Source organism: Anguilla anguilla, chromosome 2, assembly GCF_013347855.1.
Source record: "Anguilla anguilla isolate fAngAng1 chromosome 2, fAngAng1.pri, whole genome shotgun sequence".
NCBI lineage: Eukaryota > Metazoa > Chordata > Actinopteri > Anguilliformes > Anguillidae > Anguilla > Anguilla anguilla.
Window position 1 is genome coordinate 44,117,450 of NC_049202.1, and position 21,964 is coordinate 44,139,413.

General features: G+C 45.1%; 1 protein-coding gene across 2 annotated transcripts in view; it reads right to left on the minus strand.

The window, feature by feature from the left end:
- Positions 1-2,238: 2,238 nt before the first annotated feature.
- kctd5b (potassium channel tetramerization domain containing 5b) overlaps positions 2,239-21,964 on the minus strand; it is a 31,458-nt gene continuing 11,732 nt past the window's right edge. Inside the window, exons 2-7 of one of the 2 annotated variants that reach the window (XM_035405243.1) lie at positions 18,539-18,647; positions 18,196-18,287; positions 15,875-15,970; positions 12,930-13,034; positions 9,105-9,230; positions 2,239-4,931 (exon numbers count right to left, since the gene is read on the minus strand). In XM_035405243.1, the coding sequence (XP_035261134.1) occupies positions 4,902-4,931; positions 9,105-9,230; positions 12,930-13,034; positions 15,875-15,970; positions 18,196-18,287; positions 18,539-18,647 (558 nt within the window). In that variant the 3' untranslated portion in view covers positions 2,239-4,901. The remainder of the gene's footprint in view (positions 4,932-9,104; positions 9,231-12,929; positions 13,035-15,874; positions 15,971-18,195; positions 18,288-18,538; positions 18,648-21,964) is intronic. The other variant, XM_035405244.1, reaches the window with a different exon arrangement.

The window sequence follows — 21,964 nt, forward strand, 5'->3', positions numbered from 1 at the left end:
ATTGCCACTAATTACATTGTTATTGAGTTTGAATGCATGTTAACTTTTTCTGGTTGTTGTCAATACGCTTGATTAGAGGTTGACAGCGTGCTTGTTAAAACGACGAATAAATACAAAAAGATAAAGTGAGACTGAGAAGCACCATAGGCTGCAATCCACGTTTAAAATATAAAAATAAATAAATTTGTATATCATATGTTCAGCCAATGTTAAAAGTGACCATAGACTCATTTTTGTGCCAATTTATCAATTTTATTTGTTCTTACAGGCATTTCTTTAGACAACTGTACATTTAAAGTGACCGCGTTGTATATTTAAGGGAGTATGGATAAACATTTTTAAAAAAACGTGATCATCAGCCAACTGTATCTGCCGGCCGATTAAATATTATATTTACCAATTTTCTCATATATTAACAGACAGACATATTAAACATATTACAATTTAGCCTGTCTAGAGCATGGCGTTGCACTGTCTTTTAATTTTTAGATAACAATGTGTTTACTCCTTATCAAAGGCCTAATATGCTGCAGTGGGGATTGTTTACTTAACTGCTACCTTTAAATATACGTGGCAATACTGAAAATATAATAAGAAGGAATTAGGCTGTTCTTAAATATAGTATAAAAATGCACTCTGTAGTAAGGTAGTCTGTCTGATTTTTAAAATAAAAAAGTAACTTGATCTTGAGTCGAAGGAAAAAATCCAGTGCCAATTCGTACTCTAAAAGCAACGCCACCAAGGAAAAAAACTACAACTTTGTAGATGATCCCTTGATCGGGCCGTACAGGTCCTTCTAATTTTTTGCTCTTCTATCTTTTTTGCTAACAAGGCGTGGCTAAAGATGGAAATAATTTATCCAGTCAAGCAGTTCGTAATGCTCGAATTTAAGCGTCTCGTTTCGCCTTTTTAGGATATGACCACTGAACTGTTCATGTTCCCCTTGTGCTGGTCCATCTGGAATCTCGTAATACTTGATATCTCCCCCCAAATCGCTCTAAACGTCCCTTAAGGACTTATACATTTACACATATTTGTTCGAAACATTTCTAAGTTCATTAGTTATATTTGAAAATAAAAGAAAACTGAAATCATCACTATTAAACAAAAAAACTAGACAGCCTACTTAAGTCGCATTTTTTTCGTCTGGCCGCAACACAAATGACGCAATTCTAGTAAACCTGGTCAAAGTGCGCATGCGCTTATTGACTCCTGTTATCAGGTTCGGCAGTTTAACAGAAGCTTCTATTTTTTAAGGGAAGAAACTGGCCCTAATCGCGTTTTCCTCTTAATGGTCAAAGTTAGATTTGGGGTAGGATTAGGTGGTACTAAGATTTAGGTGCTGTCTCTCCCTCCAGCTCTTTGGCGAGCAAAATAGAAACAAATCATAGCCGAACAAAAAACACAACTTTACTAATGAAGACACTTTAATGAAGATTAAATGTCATTGTTTACAAGTAGCCAATGTATTTCAATGTCTAATTAACTACCAATATTTGAATATTTGATTTTACTACTGTGAATATTTAATGTAACGCAATTTATATTATTTTTTGGTCCCGCAATTTATTTATCCGGTATTTATACAACGTGAACTAAAGTACTGACGACCTGGGATTGACAGGCGAATAATTTACACAAAAAAAAAAAAAAAAAAAAAATGTTGCCACACTATTCTATTTCATTAGAGCTGGTATGTTGCCGTTCAGATAGAAGACGCTAGGGGGAGATATCATGCAAGCGATGAGGATAAACCTCTATCTGTAGTGACAAACCACGCATGTTGATAGTAAATGGGGTTAAAGGTGCCCAATACACCAGCTGAATCCAAAATATTTGTAGTCTTTCACATTACTTCAGCATTACTTTTCGCTGCATATGCATGAACAACAGCTGCACCAATAACTTTTCTAGTCAGCAGCCATCTACAATCATTGGTAAATGCTTGACAATGGCAGAAGTAATTAAGGTTAATTACACTGTGCTTAAGCAGAATTTCATAAACTAATAAGTTGACGGTACTCAATGGAGTGGCAGTTGTGCGTCTGGTGAGCTTCCTTTATACGCCCACAAATGGAGGGATTCCAGGGAGCTGTTGCAAGCGAGACTTGTACAGACCTGATAAAACTTGCTGCATGTAGACGCCACGGAACTACTTGAAAAGCTTACACATCAGGGAGGTGAAAAGAAAGACACATGCACACAACTGTGATGTTAAAAAAAGACAAAGATTTTATGTTTACTGTGTAAGTTAAAGACCATTTATTTATTAGTTCACACTGCTCAATATCACTCTTGTACTCTCCCAGTCATTTTATGTTACGTATATTTTGAATATTATATATATATATATATATATATGAAACAAAAATATGCACAAATACAAAACATTGAAATATAATCATAACAGTAGTGACAAACTGGTGCAAAAAACAATCTGCTAGGCCTTGTTCGTAAAAAAAAAAGGAAAATATATTTTGCAGATCTGAGGATAAATGGAAATTCTCTCACAACTGGTAGATTTTACACATTATATATATATATCAGCCTTTGACATTGAGCTACAGCAGCCTCTGGAAATGACCTGCAAAGTATTTTTGCTACATCAGTCAAAACAGAACAAGATGGGTTGGGCAAGGACGGTAGGGAGGTACTGCATGCTATGGTTGATGCAACACCTCCTGAAAACCTGTCATGAACATCAGTGGAGCAAACTACAGTGAACCAACAGTACAGGCATCCCTTCACTTGTCACCCCAGACTGGGCATGGTCTCCATCACTCATACTGAGGCCCACTAACCAGGCCTGAATGTTATACCTCACAGAAAGGAACACAGAGTGGCCATGATCACTGCCACTCCAAACAAGGCTTCCTGGTGGCCATTTTGGCTCCGCTGCGAAGGGGTGCAGTGACCACTCTATTCTTAGCTTTGCAATAGGGGATCAAAACCTTCTCCCCAGCTTTTAAAACAGTTTAACATAAAACAACTGGGAAATGTATGAAGATATGTTAACAATAATGAACAAAGTCCATTATTTACATCAGTCAGTTAAACTGGACTGGGGAGAGAAAGTGTCCCTCCAGTGAAACGTAAAACAAGTCTGTCACTATATTAAGGTAAGGAAAGGTGTGCAAGATTACTGGAAGGCTTCAACACTATTGCAAATGTAAACATTGCCTAGCTCCGGCAATAAGTCTGTCCCGGTTTTGCAGAACCTCTTTACAGATTGTATCACTTGCACTCCACATTTAAAAGCCCTTGTGTGTATTAGTAAAAAAAGAAAAGCATGCACCCATTAGACATACACTCCCACATCTATATTTACTAATATTCAAAACCATACACATGTGTATGTGTGTGTGTGTTACCCATCCCTGACCATGACAATTCAATGTATAAGTTACACTTTGACATTGGATTTGGTCTTCAGGAAATGATATATCACATATAATATTATATATGTATATTTTCCCCCACACACCATAGATTAGGCCTGAGCAAATAATGACAATGTATTACTAAAGTATATGAGCTCAGTGCTTTAACTTGCATGTTTGCAAACTACTGCAGTCTTGAGCCAAGCTTTATAGTGCGCAAGTTTCTCTACATGTGAGCAATGTCAAGGCGCTGTTCTTTACACTGCAGTGTTTTGAAGGGTGCGTATAAAATATCTACACATCCAAACACACCCTCAATCAGAGCGTGTGCAATCATGCAAGACAAAGGGATTCGACTTTGAATCAAAAGAACAACAAAATGTTTTTTTTTTTTTTTACAGCATAACCAGCCTAACAGTCGATGTCTGTGCCAAGTTAAAATCGTGTCACTGGAAAGCATAACCTTTCCATTTAAATTTTTAATAAACATAAACACTCAATATCCTAGGCATATGAAGTCTGCCGTGATTTGAAAATCTTAATATACAGAGACTTATGTACAAACAAACCATGACTAAAATGTGTAGATCAATCGTGTCCAAGACACTCCTGTTTCAATAGCTCCAGTACAACTTAAAACCTTAAGTTGAGCATCGCACACACAATACAAAATGTGCAGTTCTAAAGTTCAAATTAAATCAATTTTTGTTCTTTGCTACCTTAAGTTATATCAAACACCGAAGATAGGAAAAAGCCTCAAAACATCACCCCTCACCCATTTCCTAACCCCCATCACATTACAATTATCTGCCCAAAACAAAGAAAAACAGGAGAAAAGAAAAGCATTCTCTCTTCTCCCCACGGCAAAGAGTCTTAAGGATTCACATTTCCAAATTAAACGTTTCTTTTAGTTATATGGCTATTTTGAAACCCACAGCACCATCCCTATAACCCAATGCACCTTAACTTTCGAGCTGTAAATGGCTACATGGGTCCCTTTTTCTCTTCTTAGTCTAAAATCTCAGTACAGTATTAAAATATTAAAACCTCTGAGATTTGCCTCTGCCAAAAGCATTTGGGGTTTTTGAGGGGCAGGCCTGTCAAATGAAAAGACATACCTTTAAAATCCCTTACAAGACCTTAGAGTAGGAAAGTTAATGCACCTAAAGTAACTGAACAATGGGAGACCCTGAGTAAATCATTGGCCAAGAATGACTGTAAGACCGTCTTTGCTCAGCTTACTACAAATGACATGCATATTTCCTGCATCTGAATTGGAAATAAAAACTCTTTCCATTTGCTTAAAAAATAAACAAGATCAGTCCAGTTTACTGTACAGGCACAAAAAGTCACTAAGTGGACTTGATATACACAATAAAAAAGTGGGGGGAAAAGAGGATGTAGGCCCAAAGTTACTTTTCTTCTTTCTTGCAAAAAATGCTTCTCTTCTTCTGTGATATGTTTGTGTCTATACCTGGAGCTCATAGCAGAACAAAATTCTTAGGGTTTAATACTGTCTCTTCACATTCTGGATCCACGTTCCTGAAGAATCTGCAAAATAATTCAAGAACAGAGGGTCAGGCCCATTTGCACTGAAGTACAAAGAAGAACAAAGCACCAATATCACCCATCTAATGCATGGTTGTTGAGTTGAAGATTCTACAACAATCACATCATGGGCATGAGTATTCCAAAGACCTGCTGGCTGATGGCACCTTTGAAAACCAATAGGAGGCATCATGCTACCTTCCCTCTTGTTTCTGGTGGTTTATGTGCATCGTAACAGACGTAGCTGAAGGTAGTTCTCCTGTACTGTGATGCATGATGGGGGCTCAGTCCTTACACTAGCCCAGTGGTCTGTTTAGCAAGCATGAACCCTCATTGCTGGGAGCTTCTGGCTTATGCACAAACAGTGCTCCACCACTCCTGCTGCTAATTGAGATAACGCTACAATATCTTATCTGTATGCAGCGTATCTTTCAAACTGTAATCACAAGGCAAGATGTAGCATAACAGTGACTGTTCCCAAAAGAACCCACCACTGTTCTCTACACATCCTCCTAGCGTTTCTGGGCATAATCATATGAAACATGACATTACTGACAACTCCCACCCCTAAGAGAAAATAGAGGAAAATTTTTGAAAACTGACAATTCACATAGCCTACAATGCACCAGACAAAAAGATACAACACTTCAGTTTAAGTTGTAAACATGTAACCAAGAACAGTCTTACACGTTTTAGAGATGACTGGACGCAGTGATAATAAAGACGAGGCATTTATCCCTGAATCAATCAGAGGTGGAGGGGTGGAGGAGTTTGGCAGGAGGGGGGTTTTCTGATGGTGCGGGAATGGAGAAGCTGCTGACAGGAGGTCATTAAATATTGAAGTCATGCTCCATGATTATCTGGGCATTAAGCCAAACAGAAAGGGTGAATTCACTGGGGGGGAGGGCTCCAGATCGATAAGTGACGGTGAGATTCTCCAAACAACCTTTTTCCCCTTTCTTCTTCCCCCACTCTGAGTCTGACTGACGTTCCTGATCAAAGGCTTTGAGGGCTCGCGCTGAGGTGAAAAGGTCAAAGCAGAGCCCAGAGTGCAGCCGTGCGGGAAGGCTGTCGCTCTGACTCCGCCCACAGGAGGGCCCAACTGCCACATGGAACCCTCAATCAAGGAGTTTCTGCTGCCGCCCATTCTGCACTGGTGTCTACGGAGTCTTTAATATTCTGTCATTTGCTTTCGTAGAATCATAGCACAGAATCTGAAACACTGATATTCACACACAAACTCACATGACTTTGGCTTCATTTGTACAGCAATAAAAAATAGAAATGAAAGACCAAAACAAAATGAACCGAGCCACATTGTGGTAGAGACCGCAAATGAGAGGACCCAGAACTGTGTGACGGATGTTTAAAATACTCCGAAATCAATTCCTTCCAAGTGCAGAAATTCTGGATCATCATGTACTTGAGTCAGATCAGAATTTCCCTACAAACGCATGCTCATAAATCCAGAGCTATGTTCATTTCATCAGATAAAATCAATGAAATGATAATTTCCAGATGATGTGAGTGTATCCATCCATTTAACTAACCGAACAGCACAGCATGCATTTATTACAATAGATTCAAGTAAAAAAGGGATTTACTGAAAACATGACCATATTCTCATGTTCTGAAGAAACGTGGGGACCCTATTATGCACCACTTCAATTGGGATGGTTACATCAGTAAGAGGAGACCTTTTGCCTGATTAATTGATTTACTCATTAACAGATTTAATCACTGATTAATTATCTCTAGCTTGCTTTACAGTTTTCTATCAACCTCATTTCTGCCTGGCTAATAAGGCTAATATCTGCCTCTGGTGCTTGTGGAGGGACAGAGGCGCCACAATCAGTTATACTTCTTTGTCACGGATTCATTACATTTACAGCAGTGATTCTCCATCGTTTTACCTAAATGATGCCCATCTAGGAAATTATTTTATTGGTAGACTAATGACTTAACAGACATTTCAATTCCGATCCAAGCAATGGCCTCGTCCTGTGATGGAGACTTAAAGTGGAATGCAAAGAGCAACCCACAGCAGCCAGTGAGGACTGGATCAGACTGGACTAGGCCAGCCAGGATGGGACCCCAACTCTGGGCCATCCTTCTCCGAAGTTACAACCCAGAGTACCCAAACCCACCCTCTTGAGGACTTACAGAATGCTTTACTTCCAGCACAAGCTTTGCCCCAAAGGGGATGCATGAATGAGTGTGGGTAAGGAATGGGGGGGGGGGCCGGAGGGAAGGAAGACTCTCTCTATTCCAAGGGTGTCCTGTCCTGATCCTGCAGGGCTGCTGTCCAGGAGTTACTCCTGATGCCAAGAGTTGCTGGGCCTTACACAGCACTGGAAAGCTCAACAGAGGCCCTAAGGAACCAGGACCGCTCGCCCCTGGCTGGGGCGGGGGGAGGGGCTGGGCCTTGGCAGAGACAGGGGGCAGAGGGCTAAGTTCTCACTGATGGGTTTTAACGGATCAAACCTAAATCAGAGTCATTCATTTCGCAATCCATCTCTTCGTCCTCGCTCTGGACAGCATGCAGCATGCAGAGACCACAGAGAAAGAAGGACAGAAGAAAGAAGACAGTTTAAAATCGAAAGGAATGAGATTTGAATGTCGGGGATGGAGAAAGGGAGAAAATAACGCGGGTGTGTGTTCACTAGGCAGAGATTTCCGCAGTTAACCGTACGCTTAAGGCACGGTTCACTCAAGAAACGTCTACTCTGGAACCTCTGTGAAGGGTCTGTATGCTTCAGATCTTTGGAGAACATGACAGAACTACACAGTGGAACAGCTGAAGAGTTCATTTATGGCTTGTATCTACTTCATATGCACTTAAAAATATGTTCATCATGCACCAATACAAACACATTTCTCAGTTAAAGGATCAATGCTGAAAAGTTATTGTACAAATGAAAAGTAATATCTGATTTGTACTACTGTATACTGAAGGAACTGCACAAAGAGGCCAGCAATCTCATTATGTTTCTGATGGCTTCTGGTCCCTCCCTCAACCAGTATGTGAGCAGAATTAATTACACTACTGCAAAAAAAGTTTGCCCATTGAACACACACCCAACACAGAGCAGACAGAATGAAAACCTGCAGATGGAACACTAGCATGCCGCTGCACCAACCCCATTTAATGCCACCTATCACTTGTGAAGCCACCTTCATCCCATTAATAGTCATTAATAATCTATATCTATAGTACGGTCATTAATTAGCCACATTAATGCCCCTGCCAGTGATCTCCAGGTTTTCATGGCTTGTCTTTAGAGTTGTAAAATGACACCAACATCACGTAAATTACTACATCTAAAAAAACGCACAGTTTTTGGAGACAAAATACCATGGTCCATTCACAGGGATACGTACTATTACTGCCAACACCCTTTCAAGTACTGTACAAATATTAAAAAGACATCCACAAACCTGAACAATAACCAAGCGTAGCCTATGAAGCGCAAAAAAAAAAAAAAAGTCAAATCATACATAAATGATAAATTGCAAGAATGAGAAAATGGGTATTCTTCAGGCAAGTGGAAAGAATGTTTGTAAATTCCCCTACTCAATACGCATAATATCAGTCCAACGATGATGGTGTTTATCATTAGAGGCAAACCATGTCACAGCTGACATTACCCAGAACAATAAGCAGAACACCATTCGTACTTCTGTTGTCCAATTCAACATAAGCTTCTTTCCTCCCACACCAGTGAGGACACTGATGCACAGGGCTGCTCTTGTTGCGTTCCCTTGACCCACCCGCTGGTAGCGTTCAGGTGACAGGTGCTAAGAACACCCAGTAAGAGACCATTTCCCCCCAAGCAAGAGGGAGCTGGGGCGAGTAAACATCTCAAATTTCCTAGCTGCATACAAAAAGAATCTCACAAACCCGGATATCCAGACCATCTCGTTGGACGGGGCTGGGGTGGTGAAAGGGGGGGTTTAAACGAAGACAAGCGAGGATGAGTCACTCTCGACAGACACTGCTTATTCACGGGATGAGAGACGGCAGAGGGAACAGAAGGCCCTCCTATACCTACCCAGTGAATGAATGCTATGCAGAAAACCCATCCCAAAGTTAAGCACAGGCCAATAATTTTTACGCTCTCCCTGACAAGTATCGCTGTTACTGGGGCAACACCAATCACTGCGGCCCATGCTCACCTTGGCCTTCTCGCTCGGCTCGCTGCTCGTGCCGTATGATTGGTTGTGCAGCTCCTTGGAGACGACGCACAAGAACTCGGCCTGGTCTTCATTTCCATAGTTGTAGGAAGAGCCAATGCTGACCAGCTGGGTGGAGGGAAGAGGGAGAAACACGAGGGGAAAATGTTAGTCACTTTTTTGGGGGTTCGCGTTTTTCCAGAGCAACACAGAATATGGGACATAGACTCCAAAGTGGAAAAAGAGACTGGAAAAAGCGAGAAGTTCCATCAGGATTAAACAAATGACACAAACCAAAAAACAGACAGCACGAATGAAAAACCTTTTAAAAGAAAACCCACTAAAGTTGTCAAACCACAAGTGAGTGATAATGGTTGTTTTTATTTGAGATTCTACAGCAGACGGGGCTGTTCCACACTGGCAGACTGTGTGTCCAGATCGGCCTTGGCTCGGTGAGCGGAGGGGTCCGAGCAGTACAAAGGAACCTGTGTGAGGAGACTTGGTGGGCGAGTTAGTTCAGCGCGGCGAGCTTGCGCTCTGCATGTTCAGGCATGCCTGGCCTCGGCAGACTGCGCAATAAGCACTGTTGCCGGGAGAAGCCTCTAAGGGTGATCTCTACTCGGTGCAGGGCTTCCAGGAACGGGCCAATCAACAAGCCCGTCTCACTGCAACAACATCAACAATGCATTCGACATGTACCAGACCTGTATGTACGCAGCGTTTCACCTTGGGGTTTCAATAACCCCCCACCACCAGGGGATCAACCAGAATTCTGCTAAATCACAAACATTACAAATTCAGTACTCATATTCCAAACAGAGCCATTACCTTGGATACAGTAACAAAAATGGCAGCACTTCAGTTCATTTCTGCTACTACTTTTCTGTACTGTTGTTAAAAGCTTCCTGATTTGCCAAAGTCAAGGGTCAAGCTTCCTGATTTGCCAAGAGCAACTTACCTTATGCCTTCACTAAAATGGTATTTGCATACAAAGGTCTGAAGGTTGAGGGAGCAAATCTGTTAACGTGCCTGTCCTGAAGGATGCAATGGGAAAGCACCACAGGAATAACCGGTTCCTTAACAAACCCAAGGCGCTAGCGTGGGAGGAAGTAGGGGTGGGGTAGCATCCCGCGGCATAAAGCTCACCCAGCTATGTCGCCTTAGGCAGCGGGCCGGGAGGATTAACTGACTGCCTCTCTGGTGCGATGTCACGCTAAAAAAAGCAGCTAGCCTGCAAACATAGGAAACCGCGAAACCGGACTTCATACGTGGCAGCGGCGCTTCAGCTTTCACAGAAATGGACGCCGTCTTTAAACACAGAAACGGCTTCCTGTGTGAATTATTTCTGCGCGCGGGCCTTCCCCTGGTTGCGTGCTGTTAGTGTTTAAGCAGCAAAGAGCAGGTCACTTCCATCTGACCCAGTAAGTGGATTAGCCAAAGTCCTGCACAGAGGGAGTGCAGCGATCTGGCATCAGGCTCCAGAGGCCTGTAATGCACAGGTAATTAGACCCGCCTGCTGTTTCCTACACGCTGGTGAGCCCTTCCATTCTCAGTGAAGAACCATAAAAATACAGCTGTAGTCAGCCAGCTAAACCCCTGAGAAGTTTTAGCTTCTGAGACAGGATAGCCTCTGTTAGTTTCTTCCGAAATTAACTGCTGTATTCTCGTAAATATGCTTCATAAAAATATTTGCGACAGATTTTGGGTCTTTCCAGAAAAATCTGACATCAAACTAATAGGGGCTTACTTTTGTCAGACTGTTCAAAAGCCAGCAGCAAATGTGAAAACATTTAAGCGTGACATAAGCATCTAAAATATGATCTAGCAGCACATTAGCCCAATTCATCCACGAGATATTGAGTTGTGTCACGCAGTCTCCTCCCAAATATAATTTGCATTCACATTAGCAAGGCAAAAACTGAACCTCAGACGTCCCCAACCGCACTCCAGGCGTCTGCCTGTTCACCTCGACCGACCGCCGGGGGCGGAGCGGTCTTCTCAGGTATCCAATGGGGAGGACAATAAAAGCGGGATTCTCCCCCCCCCCCCCCCCCGTCTTGGGTTCGTGCTGCTAATTCGGCACTTTCCTTTGACGGACGGCGGGCAGGACGGCCGGTTCGGCGGACAGCCCGGTCTGGGCTCCGGCTCTCTGCCTGCTAAGCGGTGGGATGGCTCCGCTGAGTAAGCGGTGCGCTCACGGGGGGAAGAGGGCCGGCCCGCAGAGGAGCGCTGGCGCGGGTGCCAGGCGCGCACAATGCCACCGCTTGTCTATTTTGGCTTGTGGCCGAGACGCTGCGACGGGAGACGCCGCCCCCGCGTCACGGCTTGGCCGCGGAGACTCCGGCTGGACTGCAAGCCGCCGCTGAATCGGGCCCGGCTCGCGCCGCACGCACCCTCGCCCCCACGCTTTGGACAGCGCCGCGGAGCGCTTTAGCTCCTGCTGTGCTTTCTTGTGTACCGTTTCCACTGAGAGCGGCCTCAACATTCATCCATTTATTTAAAACACACAATGTCCGTTCTGCACTTTCCTCAGAGTGAATGCTGTGTCCACCTTCTGTCCAATCCATTTAAGCAATAATATAGTCCCTGTTTTCTGGACTGGGATCTGAGACAAAGAAATCACACAGACTGCATGTGCAGAAACTAACAAATGACAGGGTCTCTCTCCAAGCAGTGAGGTCAGCAGTGAAGCAGCGGCCTACTTACATGAGGATATAATCACGGCTGAATGTAGAAGACTGAGCGATACAAGAAGTGGTGACTTGCATATGGTTAAGTTACCGCCACTTGCACTGCAGTATGAGAACCAGTCTCCATGTCCTCTTGGAATTGAGAGACTTCTTTACTAGGTTAGAATGTAAAGGTTTCCCTCATTCATTACTATCACAGCCACTTCGGAAAAGAGGACCTTCCAAGTGATTGTAATGTAATGTAATCTAATAAACTTTTGCAAGTCATGAAGTCCACTTTATAAAGCCGCCGCCTTCTGCAGCTGTCATTAATGACAGGTTTGGCGGAGTACCCATATCAATGCTGCCCTCTCCACAAAGTTGAAAACTGGAAATGTATCTAGTTTACATCTGGTTCATAAAACCTACTGAGACTCAGATTAATACAATGAAGGTTGCCACGGGGGAGAAACTCCAACATGCCATTGCATACAATGCAATGTCCTTACCCCCACTGAGTCTAAAGGTCACACTGAGTGGAACCCAAAGTTGGCGACTTTCCGCTCAGAGAGCCTAAAGGGCCAGGGCAGAGACTCTGAATCAAGCTAATCAGCCCTTTCAAACAGAAACAGCCTTTGAGTTTGTTTACCGTCCCCCTCCCCCTTCGAGCTGTCCACGGGCTAGCAGACCGCTTCCGCAGGAAATATGTGCCAGTTCAATTTGAGAAGGCCGTTTGACATGTCGCCGGACCTGACATCAACTGAAGAAGTTTGACAAAGTTGTCTGAAAAACAGCATGACGATGACGACAACGACGACAACCAGGACGATGACAAAAACAAAAACACCATTACATAAGAGCGATGCTACTGGTATCCGAAGAGGGGCTGAAGTAAAAGGAGAACACGAGGATGCAGACACAAACATTTTACGCATGTCGCCCTCCTCTGATGGCCGGAGCAGAAATTAAAAGAACAAAAACCGGGAAATCAAATTAAAATGGCCGCCCCCCCAGTGTGTCAGGAGCAGCGGCAGGCCTGGTGGAGTGATGGCAGAAGCAGGTGGGTGGGGGTGGGGGTGTTGGGGGGGCAGTGCGGGGGGGGGGGAGGCCATGCAGTGACACGCCAGAGAGGGGACTGGGAGAGAATGCTGGGACACACCTCGCCGCTGCGGTTGGGGAAACCGGTCTCCTCTCCCTTCACCTCCCTGGACACAATCAGCAGAAACTCTGACTGGTGGTCCCGCCCGTAACCTATACTGACAAGCTGCAACAACCAATCAGAGCACAGAGGGGGAATCATTCTGCAGGTAACGCTAAGAGGCACAGCAGTCGTATTCCACAGATGACAAACCAGCCCCGCTTTTCCGCATTCGACGCCTGTAAGAAATTGCATTCAGAGGTGCACGTACAGTACAGCCGCACGCGGGTGAAGAGCCGCACAGCATGGTGGGAAACATGCGCACACACAGCACGGGGGGGGACGGGGGAAGGCGGCGAACCGCAGCGATGAGCCAGGCCGAAGCGACAGCGCCTTTCCTGCAGGTGCTCGGAGGGGGGAAAAATCTGACTCGAGCGACAGCGTGAAATGAGCGTGCGGGACCGCGAAATGGAGGGTGGCGCCGTGGAAGGTGGGAAGGGACGAATGAAGGACGTACAGCGCGAGAGAGCTTCACAGACAGGTAACGCTCCCAGTGAAAGCCTTGTTAATGTCCACCGGGGGAGAGAAACGGACACAAGCGGAAAGGTGCAGGCGCCTGTGCAGCACCGCAATGCACGTTTTTCACAACGGAGATGGAGGTGAAACGAAGGAGTGAACAAAACAAAGGGTGGGGTGGGGGGGGAGGAACACCAGTGTTGACACATGACCATGCGGAGTCTAGCCCAAGCAAGGACCCAAACAACCAGACCAGACACGTGACTTCCTTTTACGCCCGACTGACAAGGACTCGAGTGACTGACAGACATGATTTCACACACTACAAACAAACAAACCAAAAAAAAAAGGTATGAAGATGTTGGCCATGCATTCCGCAGGTGGTGCTTTTCTGACGAAAGCCACACTGGAAAAACAAATTAATATGATCTCTTGCTCCTGACAGGTTTCATAACAGTCAGGCTTTGCCTAACCGTGTTGATCTGTCAGTGCTTTGCAAACCCCTTTCAACTCACCTGTTAACCGCATATTCATAGCTATAAAGATGTTTCTGGAACAAATTATAACTTAAATGGCCAAATACTGTTAACTGAGGCATGTTCACGTCTAATTGTGAATTTTCTACAGCCTCAGACTTTTACTAGTCAGGTGTTTAGATGTGCAGTGACATACTCAGATGTAACATTTGTAATATGAAAAGGGACTGAAGTTACGATTAATATTCTACTGACTTTCAAATAATTGGAAATCATGTAATATTTATCACATCTGAAATAAACTAATTGTCTTTTATGAAACAATATCATTAAATAATACATCTAGAGTCATCCGGATGAATGGCCTATGATGAAATGCAGTTATTCACATATTCCCACTCAAATGACAGACATCAGGAATCAATGACAAAAATGACACCAAAAATTTCAATGAGCATTCCCAACGATCTCCTCATCAGTGTCTTTCATTTGACAGTTTCTGGCTTTCAGGCACCGCTGTGGCACTATATAATCATATTCCTAATGAGCATTTATGAATTCTGCTGCCAATCTACGTGACATGACGCCACTGCTTTTTCCCATATGCCAAGTAAATATCATTACATGAATAAGCCACACTTGAAAAGGTCTTGGGGAGCTGGGTTGCTAAGGGATCTGAGTATAGGTCACCGCCCTCGATGTAGTTTGGTCGGCGTGCCCTTTTGAAATGTTGCCTACACGCACACTAATGATATATAAACAGGTCGAAGCACCCAGGTGGTCGTCTCCGGGGGTGGTCGGATGGTCGGAATTTACGCAAATTTTGAAGGGAATGAATCTATCGGGAGCTGTACCCTCACATTCAGTGTAAACAGTTTGAAAAAAGACAAAACGAACCAAAGCACGAATGCTCTAAACATATAATTTCAGTCCACGACACACAGAACGCAAACAGACACGTCATTTCTACAGCAATACGGAGCAGGCAAACGCCAAAACAACACGTACACCTGCAGCGAAACGGTTTGAGGCATCGGTTACAACGTTTACAAGGCGCTACACAAACAACACAGAATATACCCTTTTCCTTGATCGCAGGGAAAAGCTTCAAATGTGGAGAAAAAAAAAGACCCGACTAAAATCTCACGTCCAAATTCTGCGGTTTACGAAGCACATCGGCGCGGACGCCTTCGCCGAAAGTGGAGGCCTGATTTCCGCGAGCCGGCGCTCGTCCGCGGAGGTTCCGCCGATGCCGTGCCGGAGCCGACGTGCCCTCGGCAGCCCGAGGCTCTGGGGCCGCGGACGGAAGAAGCGCATCCCCTTGTGCTCAGCAGAATAAAGCCCTCGACAAAGACCTAGAGCCCCCCGCAGATGAGGTCACAGCGCTCCATGGGGCTTTGTGATGATTCCTTCAGATAGAGGGGGATTCTAAGAAGTACCTCGGGGAAGGAAGAGCTGAAACCATTGAAGGCCTGGCAGCCCAGCTACGTGCCCTTTTTTTTTTTTTTTTTTTTTTTTTTAAATGTCACATTCTAACAGACTTCTGAGGGCTGTTGAGAGGGTGGAAAAAAATCCCTTTGTTAAAGAACTGGGGGGGGGGTTTAAGTAGAAGAGAGATTAAATGGGTGTGGCAGCGCAGTACCAAATGCGCAGAGTGCAGGCTTATAAGGAAAGTTCAGTGAAGTTTATGTTTAATAGTAATGTTTAAAGTAAAAACCAGTGGTAATCTGTACCTTAAATGTATAAACAATGAGGAAAACACGGATTGAAGGATGTATGGATCTTGGGATGTTCTTGGTCTCACCTTGTTACATAGGACTCATGGTGAACAAGAAGCAATGAAGACATATGAGGCAACACATGATCAAGTGCAAGTGAACATCTGAATGAGAATTGTAATACTTTCACTGCTGTCGACGTTTCCTGTTCTCTGATGAAGATGATCGTTAAAAGTGGGCGCTGCGGCCACATTACCTGCTCAAATTTCCAGCCGTCAGACATGGTGGACACCATCTGCGTGAGCTCCTCTTCCTGGCACTGCAGGACTCTGTAGACGTGCTTGACGGGCACCTGGTGGGCAGAGGACGGGCATGTCACCGTGGCACACGCTGGCACTGCCCACACAGAGGGCTCATTTACCATTACCATTGGGAGCTATGAAACTCAGCTTGTGGATAGCTTTTCTTTTTCAAATGCCTTATCATCCTTAAGTGCCCGTATCCTCCCTGGACTGGATGTGCACACAAGCCTGAGGCTCTACTGAAACCATCCCAATCCTGACTCCACCCCCACCATCAGGGCCCCTGTCACCATATGGCATCGCTCTCCTGCGCACAGGTGCCTCGCTGGAAGAGGGAGCAGTGGAAAGATTTGTGTAACACGCGCACGCGCGCACACACACACATGCACACACACACGCGCGTGCACACTCGCGGTGCTTGGGCTTCTGCAACCAGTGGAAGCGAACGGATCGCGCTCACAGGCACTGACCCCATCTGTCCGGGCCCGCTGGGGATAACAGAGGCCCTGGAGCCGGGCCAAGACATTTAACAAGGCCTGGAAATCCCAGCAGCATATCCACTGAGCCCCGTGGCTGAAGTCATCATGGGATTACCCTTAAAAACAAGCGTAATCCATGGGGGAACGCCAGACGCACGTCACCTCGGTTAGTTAGCGCGGCTCATAGTTAGACGGCCCGCTCCCGCCTCCGCTACTTTGTTTTTGCGCGAGCGCCCCAGCCCCGCCTCTCCTTCCACCCGCCCGCGACTCTGAACGTCACGTTTCCCGACCTGCTCCCGTCTAGTCCCGCCCCGCGCTCCCACCTTGCCCCGCCCTAGGCTCCAGTCTTCGCCTGCGGCCTCTCCGCCCTACGCTGCCGTCCCGCCGCTGCGCTGCCGACGCTGGGCCGACGCGCTCCCGCTGCTAACACGGCTAGCACGTTTTTCTCTAAAGAGTGTCCTCCCAGGCGGCTTCCTCGTACACAAGATTACGCCTCTCCCTTAAAAATGAAGCGATGATTATATAGGGTAAAACTACCATTAGCACGGAAACTGCAACAGACCTTAATTTAACCGGGACGGCCAGCTGAGGACAAATTCGCATTTATTCTGATGACGACCTGACATCCATAGTCCCCTACATGTGTTCAGGATAGTGTGGCTCTGCAAGAAAACAAGGTCCAGAGAGCATGTTTTGCTGGAAACATGCTTTTCTGCAGTATACTCATTTCTTAAGGGCCAGTTATTTTGAGTGTAAATACCTGCATGTATCGCCTTGTCCCAGATAGTATCAAGTGGCGATGAAGACATGCATGTCAAAAGATAACTTAAAGCCACTTACACTTGTGCTGATAATTTTACATACAACGGTTCTGCATGCCGCTTCGACTCTATTTTTAGCCACAGAAATGTATGCGCTGTGGCTGTGATAAAAGGCTCGCGCGAAGCCCATCTGCTGGAGGCGAGGTAGACATTTCGGTGTTGGGTGAGTGGCGTAAGACTCCAGTCCTCTCTCGGCCTCGCCGGCATCAGATTACTGCAGAGCCCAGAACGTGTGCAGGAGGAGGAGGAGGAGGAGAACCGCACAGAGCACCTCCTCGGGAATCCCACCTCGATAAGAAATCCACGATCGTCACACAACTGCAGATCAGCCCTGTGAGCTCCGAGCTGTGCTCGACCTCTCTCAGCCCTCAGCCCCATTATATCAACACTGGAGCTTTTATGTGCAGCTTAGCCTATACCTTGAAACCCTCCTGCTGAGGCTTGCCCCAAATTTCTCCAGATACTATGAGTTTTGGCTTTTTTTCCCCCAATGGCTGCACCTCAGATTATGTGGTGGTTTAATCTATGGACCATTTAAAGGATAAGCCTCTTTCTGTCATGCTATTTTAATCCCTCAGTACATTTTACACAGTGCTACATTAGTAGGGGGGCGGGTGTGGGGGGGAAGTGGTTGTTTCTGAACTTTCCAAAGACAGGAAATACCCTGATGATGTTAGATCTACCACAGGTGCTCTTCATTACAGAAAGGCCTTGTCCAGCACACGTTCACATACTCCTCAACACACTGGGGGATGGGAATAGCTATACCCATTAAACAAATATACATACACCTTTTCTACATATATTTATAAATGGGCTACCATCATATAGACCCCATCTTCTACAACGGTGGCCCTGTAACAGCCTTTCTGATTGGCCCAGAGTGGCACGGTATTACTTCAGACCAGAGCCAATGAGAGTCACAGGTTGGGAGGACACGCAGGGGACACGGGCCCGTCTCGTTGGTCAGCTCACCTGTGACGTCTTGCAGTCTCGTTCCCTGATCTTGTCTTTGATAAGCTTTATCAACGACGTGATATTGTAGAATTCAGCCTCTTCCAGCACGCCTTAAAAACAAACAGTGAAGCGGAAATTATTCACCAGTACTTTGTACTTTGAAGCTTCATTCAAAAACGAAATGGCATTTTTGGGTATTAACATAAGAGGAATTCACTTGTTAAAGAAATATACACACACGCTAGTAGACTTTAGTAAATATACATACAAGTAGCATGGAACATAAGACAGCATACAGCAATTTATTTTCATTTCGTTTTCAGCTCTGGCTGCCGACAGTAGTCATTCAGACGAACCGTACCTTCCTCCGCCAGGTCTTTGTTGAGGACCAGTTTCCCGTGCCTCAGATAGTTCAGCACTGGACCAAAGTATGTGGGGTCTCTGTCTATTAAATAGGCACCGGTTTCATCCTGAAAACAGAAGAGAGGTGAAAATCATCAGTGGAGACGCTCAGTCCAGGACAGGATACAGGACTGCAGCACAGCCATTGCAGGGATCTGCAGAAGAAGTCCATCTCACACCGATGAAGCAGAGACCAGATAAATAATACATACAGTACATGAACAAATCATATCCCACTCTGAGCTGGGGAAAAGAGCTACAGATACGACACACCCCATGGGAAATTACTAGACCTACTCTTCACACAGGCTCCCGAGTTGCCCTGGAGCAAATCCAACTGAACACCGGGACAGATAGCGGTGCTGAGGGCAGAACTGTGGGTCCTTTTTTGGGCAACTTCACCAAACTACCACAGATAAAGCTCCTGGCTGCAAGAGTCTCGCCTAAGATAGCAGGGATGTCGGTGATTAATCGGTTTATCGGCTAATCCCAAGAGCTGTCCTAACGATTAATTCCTGAAGATAACGCAGATTACCGTGAACATCACATATGGAAAAAAAAGTATATACTGATTAACTATTTATGCGAGCCAAGAACCACATGAAACTCCCATGTAGGCCAGTCTCCTAATTGCCAATGACAGTGAAATTGCCTACTTCACTTGCCTTTACAGTTAATGTATTCAGCATCTTATGTGGATGTAAAGACGAGCGCAGAACTGCTGACTGAGTGCATTGTGCTCATATGGATGCACACACACGCATGCACACACACGCATGAACGAACGCACGCAGCGTTCGGTTAAAATTCTACCGAAGCTCCGCGTTTAAATTCTTTAAAGACGTCAGCGGCTTGTAAAGAGCAGCGGCACCATTACCATGAAGTCAACTAACCGATATTACTTTAATACCAACAGGCAATCAATCGTTTAATGGATTTATGGGGCAATTCTTCAAAGGACTAATCTTTTATATGTCCTGCTGCGTAAATGACACGACTGCAGTCAGTCAAAGTTGATTTTTCTTTCATTTTAGATAAATGTCAGAATTGCATGGGAGCGCAGGTCATCATAATTAATTACGAGATGGCAAAGAGGAGACCGGCTGGGGTCCTCATTGGCCATTTTTTGCAAATTCATTTTCTTAATGAACAACACAGAAATCCCATTTTGGAAAGGTGAACAAACGGTGCTAGTTCCATTTCTCTTTGGCTCAGAATCAAATTTCCCGTGTGTACCGTAAATACATACCCGAGGAAATTCCTTTTAACAGAATGAACAGTGCCCACCAAAACAATGCAGGCTGTGAGACTTATTTTTAGCAGTGGCCACAAATGTTCTGCAATAAAAGTTCTGCATTACATTTCATATTTGAAAAAGGTAAGCCAATCCCAGGTCTAGTGGCTTAAATAGCCATTATATCTGGGATTGGTTTCCCCTTTGGCCAAATGAGATGCAGTGAGAGCTTCACTGATATCTAGCCTAACCAGAATCCTCTCAGCTACAGGGAGTAAACGGCGCCTGCCTAATCTTTGGTCTGGTCTCGTAGTATCTTTTCAAGTCTTGTTCTAACTGTTCTTTTTTTAAACAACTGGGCGGTGGCCGTCTGAAGTAAACACAACCGAGCGGTCGGAGTGACAAAGATAAAAGGAAGGCATTCAGATCACCCGATTGTCTGTGTGCCGAAACTCAAACTTCCAGACAACGGCGAGCAGTGAGACAAGAGTGGGGACAGCCTATTTTCCAGTGCAAAGAGCAACTTATTTTCATAGTTTACAGGACCTGGGCATGCACACAAACACGCACACTCAACTGCATTCAGGGGACACGGCCGGGGAACAAACCCTCTATTCTTTTCCATGGTGAGGCCCTGAGGTGTGAAGGGAACAGGGGAATGCATTGCCTGCCCTCCGCATAAACGCTGGCGAGTAGGTAAATGAATCATTTTTGCATTCACCGCGGTCCGCGGTTGCACTTCTACACTGGCCCTCTGTCAACAAGAAGGCATTTATATTCCTCATGACCACCCAGCGTGGTGCAAATTACGTGTGCAACTCTGTGACATTAAGATCGACTCCGGCAGTGGGAAATACATGCAAACTACTGGCACAAAACGCTCATTTCCCTACACAAACCAAGGCAGAGCCCTTCCAGCCCTCCATCAAAATAAATCTGAACTTTTAAGTAAACCTAAACTTTATCTTTACCTCGACTCTCCTAATAACGTGCTGTTAGTGGTGGATTCGGTCAAAACGTAGCCAATGGGGCTCAAATATAAGATGCACGGGTAGCAACAAACCTGGAAGTTTTACTTCCTCAACTAAGTCAACATGTGTTCTCGTAATGAAGCAATACATAATAGCCAGTTGCTAGTTTGTAATTAAGATCAAAATGCTTTGTTCTCTGATTATACAGCTTAAACTCCTTTCATTATTATTATCAACTGACAACAAAATCACCTGAATAATCCACAAAAAAGAGCACAGAAATGAACAGTCTGCTCTGCTGCCAGTAAACAGCAGTGACCTCAACCACTGAAAACTGAATCGAACCGGTGGAGGCTACAGCAGAAACGAATTACAGCGAGGCAGTAACGTAGCCAGCCACTGGCTTCCATTCCCCGGCCTCTCCGCTCCAAGGCCTGTGCACCGTCTCCAGACAGGCTGCATAAAATAGAGCAGGGACACACCATCAAACCCAGGACTATGGGCCTGGGAAGGGAGGAGAGGAGAGATCAAACCCAGAGCTAAGGGCATAGGAAGGAAGGATAGGAGTCACATCTTCAGGCAGTGCAGAATTCATCTGGGTTCATAACTCAGTCATTTGAGGTAGCCAGGCAGCTGTATTCATGACAAACAAGATAGGTGTAGCTCTGTAGCTACAGAAACACAGTGTCTGTTTGTTTTTAAAAGGTTCCAGAGTTTTATGGTTTACGTTGTAGCCCTGTTAGCTAATATGCAAAATAAGAAATGTATTTTTACTGCCTACAGAAATTATACACTGAAGGCAACAAAGTTTTCATTCTTATGAGTTAGTGGGTGAAGCTTCCGCAGGGTAAAATGGCGCCCAGCAAATTCTATTTAAACAAGACTTTCTTCAAACATCATATCTGCACATCTTTGAGCGTAAAAAAATGGTCTTGCCTACGTGTCCTGTAACAAGCTGTTATGAGCAGATTGATAGCCACAGAACAGATCCGTTTCGGCTTCTGGAACGTGGCGTTGTTTGCGAGGTGTAGCGCGCGCCTCGATGCGAAGCGAAAGTCACGAGGGCCCGAAGTGCCTTTTCTCTTTTCTTTCGGTTCCCCCCCCTCCTTCAGGAGGGCAGCCGGCGGCGGAGAGTCCCTGGACGCGCGGGGCCTGATGGGGACGAGCCCTTTTGGGAAGG